Here is a 5636-nt window from a genome sequence, read left to right as displayed (position 1 = left end):
TCAGGCTGAAGTCTCCACAGGTGCAGGGTTGAAACTCAGCACTGTTGCGTTGAGCTCTGGGTGTCCTTGCGTGTCTGTAGAATCCCCTTTCAGTGCTGCTGCGGGTCCCGGGAGGGTCAGGGAATGTAGCGTAGGGAAGGCTAATCAATATGTACGTGGCAGTAGGTGCATGGGGTGAGAATAGGAGGGGATCAGGGTTTGGCTGATCCAAGTCCTCTGGCTAAAAATGAGACCAGGGTCTGGTCTACACTGGGGGTGGGGGGGGGGGGGAGGGATCGATCTAAGATACGCAACTTCAGCTACGTGAATAGCGTAGCTGAAGTGGAAGTATCTTAGATTGATTAACTAGAGTCCTCATGGCGCGGGATCGACGGCCGCGGCTCCGCTACCGCCGCTCGCTCCGGTGGAGTTCCGGAGTCGATGAGGAGCGCGTTCGGGGATCGATGTATCACGTCTTAACGAGGCGCGATATATCGATCCCCGATAAATCGATCGCTACCCGCCGATACAGCGGGTAGTCTGGACGTAGCCCTAGTGTACTCTCTTCTCTTACTGGTTTCAGAATGGTAGGCGCGTTAGTCTGTATCAGCAAAAACAACAAGGAGTCCTTGTGGCACCTTGGAGACTAACACATTTATTTGGGCATAAGCTTTCATGGGCTAGAACCCACTTCATCAGATGCATGGAGTGGAAAATACAGTAAGCAGGTATCCCTTTTACAACAATGAGCAGAAACAAACTTCAAAATAAGGCAGGAGACTTTATGAAATGCGGGAGCTTGTTTATTGTCTTGCTTGTTACATTCTAGCGCTGCAGGGGCAAAGAAGAAATGGGGCAGTGAGGGGGAAGGAACTACAGAAGTGGGGAGGAAATGGTGTTCTCGTCCCACCACAATTTTCAAGGGGGTGGAGGGGAGGGGGAAGGCCCATCTCAAATTGGGGTGGGAAGTGGGAATCTTGCGAATTTGTGCAAACTGATAATCTGAAATAAAAAAAAAATCAGATCTGGTCAACTGAAACAAGTTGGTTAATTTCAAAACATTTCATTTTTGATTTAAAAAAAAAATAGTACCTTTCCTTTCATTTCAGTTAATTAAAATTTCAAAATGAAAAGTGGCGTCAACCCCAAACCCGAAACGATCCACCTAGAAAATGTCAAAATCGCCAGTTTCTGCAATCTAGAAACAAAAATCCTAATATTTTCTATCGGGAGAGCCCTCAGCCACAGACAGTTTGGGTTTTGATGAGTCAGCATTTCCCATCAAAAAGCCTTTGAATTGGGTGTCTGAACCCCGTCAAAATCCATGTGCTGTGAAACACTCCCGAGCATCGTGGGATTCGTGTGTCTTCTGACCCAGGAGGGGGCTGAGGAAAGCTTTGTTCCAACCCGTTTGGGCCAAATCTGAGTTCCTTGCCATGTTTTTGCTCCCTCCTCACCCAGGCTAACCTGCGAGGTTTGCCCGTGTAAAAACTTGGCGAGGGGCTCAAGATTAAGCCTTGTATGTTCTTCCGGGGGCGGGAGGGGGAAAAGTTCGGATCCACTAATGATGATATTTAAATGTAGAGAAAAGGGCAGCCCAAAAGGAGGAGTTGGTGGACCCTGCGTTGTTATCCCTACAGTTCCAGGGAACGCCCCGGGGCAGAGAAAAGCCATGCAGATGCTGGAGAAGTTGTAGCATCTTCCTCTCCGGTCACTGCTCCATGGTCTTTCGAATCCAGGGCAGGTAGTGGGCGACGCGAGTGTACACCGAGGGAGGGAACTGGAAACCGTAGGAGACGACCCCCTGGGCCACCCCGTTGCAGACCAAAGGGCCACCGGAGTCCCCCTGAGGAAGACACAGGGGAAAGAGGGTTAAGTAGAACGTCGACACTGGAGAAGCGCCTCGTGGGCTAGCGGGAGCGAACGCCGCATTTAGAGCCACTGGTGGCTGAGTTCCAATCCTGGCTCCACCACCGTGTAACCGCGAGTGACTGACTCAGTGGCTCTGGTCTTGTGTCTACTAGGGAATATCTTACAGGATTTCAGGGGTGTGCGCAAGGGTGGGGGCAGCTCTTCTGGCTGCTGGGGGGTGGGGGGAAGAGCCACTCCTCTGGCTGCGGGGGGCACAGAAAGTGCCCCTCCAAAACGGCCTCATTTTTATTTCCCGTGCCTGCTGCTGCAGGCTTTCCGGCAATGCTGTGGCGACAGCAACTAGCCCTGGGAGCTGTAGGAGCCAAGGTGATAAATACCCCCCTCACTCCCCCAGCACGTGGTCTATTCTACAGCTTGCCTCGTTGCTGAAAAACGAGGGCAACGTTTCCGAGTGCCCCTTTGGTGTCTCCGTGGCTCATGCCTACAGTGGGTCATTCAGGCGGCTGGGGATGTCCCTTCCCACCCGCCGACCTCAGGGCAGCATGACTGGGGAAGATGGAAAGGGACGGAGAGACGTACGTAGTTGACGTCACTGAGCTTGTGGTAGCTGGCCGCACAGACCATGCCGTCGCTGAGCTCTGGGTAGAACAGGAGACATTTCCTCCGGCTCAGGGCAGTGGCGTTGGTCTCGAAGAGCTTGTAAGTTGCTACCTCTTGGTCAATGTAGCCCCATCCCGACACGATGCACTGGGTGTCCGTGGGGATGTCGCTGTTGGTCTTGGGCAGGGGGATCACCTGGACGTATTTATTCAGTTTGGCTTTGTGGCTCAGCTGTTATGGGAGGGGAGCAAACGTTAGGCCCCGCAGGAGATGAAGAGGAAGGTTTTGGGGTTTTGTTTTGCCAGGTGCTTGCTCATCAGGAATCTGTTTTGGGGGCAGGGTGTAGAAATGGGGGTGATACCAGGTTTGAGGTTAAGCTTCAATGCTAGACACGTCCTGACCATCACCTTCTGACGTTGGAACACCCACATCCTTGGGTTGTGTGATGCCAGCCCAGGGATGGAGACTGGGCCGTGGCGCTTTCCTTGGCCGGCTACTTCCCTAGATGGCCCGTGCTCGTCCACTGGGAACGGGCTCTCCTGGGATTGCCTCATGGCGTGATGATGTCACTCCTGTGCGGCCACAACAGGTCAATCGGCGTTTGAGTCTGCAGAGCCCAAACCCGTAACCCGCGGTGAGTGTGTCCGGTGGTCACCTCTGTGCCAATCCACAGAGGGTGTGAGTAATGCTGCCCTCACTACAGAACTGTCGCTCCGGATGCAGCAGCCCATGAGGTTTGCGCTGGAGAATCCTGGTTCAGTCCCTGCTGTGGTAGTTGAGAAGATGGCTGTCACATGAGGACAAAGCCCAGAGAGGTGGATCTAAATACCAGAGGCATTCTACAGCATATATATATAACCCTCAAACCCTAAGAGTATGTCTACACTGCAATAAAACACTCATGGCACTCAGGGCCTGGGTCAGCCGGCTCAGGTGCAGGGCTAAAAATTGTAGCGTAGAGGTTCCTGCATGGGCTGGCTCCCAGACTCGGAGACCTTCCCCCCTCGTGGGGTTTCGACGTCCGAGCCTGAACATTGACACTGCGACTTTTAGCCCTGCAGCCCGCGTCAGCTGACCCGGCCCAGCCGCGGCCATGCCACGGATCTCTTACTGCAGTGTAGATGTAGCCTTAGACAGCGGCCGGTGCATGGATTCACTCTCCAGTGGGGAGTCCTGTTACCTTTAGGAGAAGGATGTCGTTGTGTGGCACATATCTGCTGTCGTATTCTGGGTGCGGAGGGTAGCTTTCAACGGCAAACATCTGCTGGGAGGCCTCCGGGATGCGGTAATTGTGAGCTCCCAGGGTGACGCTGATGTCCCTTCAAATGACAGTAAATATCACACATCAGGTCCATTCAAGTCAGCGTCTTTGCCTTGGAGAGGAGGGGAGGGGCCATATTTCACATTCAAACAGCAGCTTGCATTCAAAGCTCCTTTCGTGTAGGCAGCGTGGGCTAGTGGGCAGGGCAGCGTGCTGTGACGCAGAAGAGGGTGCGTTAATTCCTGGCCTCTGATCTGCTGTATAATCTTGGGCCAATCACTTCCCCTCCCGTCCTTCCTCTGGTTAGACTTCAAGCTCTCCAGGGGGCAGAGGCCCCTCTCATTATGTGTTTGTACAGCCGCTGGCACAGCTGGGCCCCGGTCTCCATTTGGGCCTCTAGCGTCCAGGAGGAAATGGGGTCAGTTGTCAGGAGGCCTGGCCCAGGAGGGAATGGATTTGGCAGCTGGAGGGATGCCCTGACTGGGAATGGGGACGTTTTGAGAGAGGATCCGGAGTACTCGCTGTGGGACTGGCTGAGAATCTGAACAGGAGGGGATGGTGTCATGGGAGCAGGGAGTGCCGGGCGGCTCCCTGCCGGGGTGTCGGTTATTGGTCCCAGCCTTGGCTCTCGCGGGGGAGGTGCAGAGCTGGGGGCTCAGCGGGGGGAGGGATGTTCCAGGAGTTTGCTCTAAGAACGTCTTTGTGGTCTCTTGCGACGCCTGACCCTGTGAGGTGCTGAGCTCCCTCCCACGGGAGGAACTCAGCACCTGCAGGATGAGACCGTAACGTGCCTCCCCATCACCTGCCCCTGGTGCGATCACTTACTCCTGTGCAAAGCCGGCGTAAAGCGCTCCCAGGGCAGAATGGCAGTGACGTGCATTCTGCGCCCGCTTTGCCCCTGGCTGCAGGGCCATGGAGAATCAGGACCTAGCAACAGTTTAATTCAATTGATTTAGTGAAACCAGCGCAGACCTCTGGGTGGACACTCCAGTCTCTGATTTCAGCCAAACATAAACCTGCTCCTAATTCACTTAACCAGCCTGACTTCAGTTGAGTTTAAAGTGAAAACAGCGTCTCCCCACAGCCTTTCCAACCAGTGTAGCCTAGTGGCTAGGACACTGGACTGGGGCTCAGGGCACCTCGGTTCTAGTTCCAGCTCTACCACTCGCCTATTGGGCGAGTCACGTCACCTCCCGGTGCCTCAGTTTCCCCATCTGTAAACTGAGGATAATGACATTAACTTCCCTTGTTGAGATTCACCTGTACAAAGTGCTATGTAAGAGCTAGGGATTATTATAATGAAATCGACTTAAAACCACCCCTTAAGTTAAAGAGATGGAATTGTCTGGCCAGCCCAGCCCTGAGTCTGCTGGACCCTTTCAGAGTGAGTTAGGCTCTTTAATGAATTTCCCAACACTCTGACATTTGTCTTCCAACCAGAATCCGTCCGTGCGTTTGTGGGGAAGGGCCGGGGCTAACCCCATGCAGTGAGCAGCGGTCATCATCCAGTCTAGGGCCACCAGAAACCCCCGGCAGTGGAAACGACCGGAAACTTTCAGGGCTGCCATGTAGGGTCTGGAGTGGGGCTTGGCTTCATGCCCCCCCACAATCTGACTCCGCAAAGCACCCGAAAGACACGCACACTCCTGAGCAGGAGGAGATGGGACTGCCCCTTCCTCACGTGGTGCACGGACCCCGGATGGTAACCCTAGCCCACGACTTCCTCTACTCACCAGCATGGGCTGAGGGGTAGGACAGCAGGGACAACAGGAGGCACTGGAGCCGCTCCGTCTCTGAGTTCCTCGGTCCTCGTCCAGGCTCGGCGCCAACCTGAGCCTCCTGCTGCCCCGTGGCTGATTTTATACCCTCAGCCCAATGAAACTCAGAAGCCAGAAAACCAGCTGAGCTGGGCTGGTCTAAACAA

The 5636-nt window shown here is 54.3% G+C and overlaps 1 protein-coding gene across 1 annotated transcript; it reads right to left on the bottom strand.

Annotated features, from left to right (window-relative positions):
• Positions 1-766: 766 nt before the first annotated feature.
• Positions 767-5636, bottom strand: LOC101947241 (mast cell protease 2-like). The gene is made up of 4 exons (XM_005281140.5): positions 5446-5636; positions 3632-3770; positions 2431-2682; positions 767-1825 (listed from the first exon to the last, which is right to left on the bottom strand). The coding sequence occupies exons 2-4, from the start codon at positions 3710-3712 to the stop codon at positions 1691-1693; spliced, it is 468 nt and encodes a 155-aa protein (XP_005281197.3). The 5' UTR covers positions 3713-3770; positions 5446-5636; the 3' UTR covers positions 767-1690.

Source organism: Chrysemys picta, chromosome 25 (assembly GCF_011386835.1).
Source record: "Chrysemys picta bellii isolate R12L10 chromosome 25, ASM1138683v2, whole genome shotgun sequence".
Taxonomy (NCBI): domain Eukaryota; kingdom Metazoa; phylum Chordata; order Testudines; family Emydidae; genus Chrysemys; species Chrysemys picta.
Note: the sequence above shows the minus strand (reverse complement) of the source record. Positions and strands in the feature narration are given on the sequence as shown.

What these genes read in the sequence shown, in the direction of transcription:
- LOC101947241 (XM_005281140.5), bottom strand. Translation starts at nt 3,712, where the DNA reads ATGTTTGCCGTTGAAAGCTACCCTCCGCACCCAGAATACGACAGCAGA. An exon ending in ACGACATCCTTCTCCTAAAG is followed by an intron (nt 2,683 to 3,631) that starts GTAACAGGACTC and finishes CTCCCATAACAG; the next exon opens with CTGAGCCACAAAGCCAAACT. An exon ending in AGCTCAGTGACGTCAACTAC is followed by an intron (nt 1,826 to 2,430) that starts GTACGTCTCTCC and finishes TGTCTTCCTCAG; the next exon opens with GGGGACTCCGGTGGCCCTTT.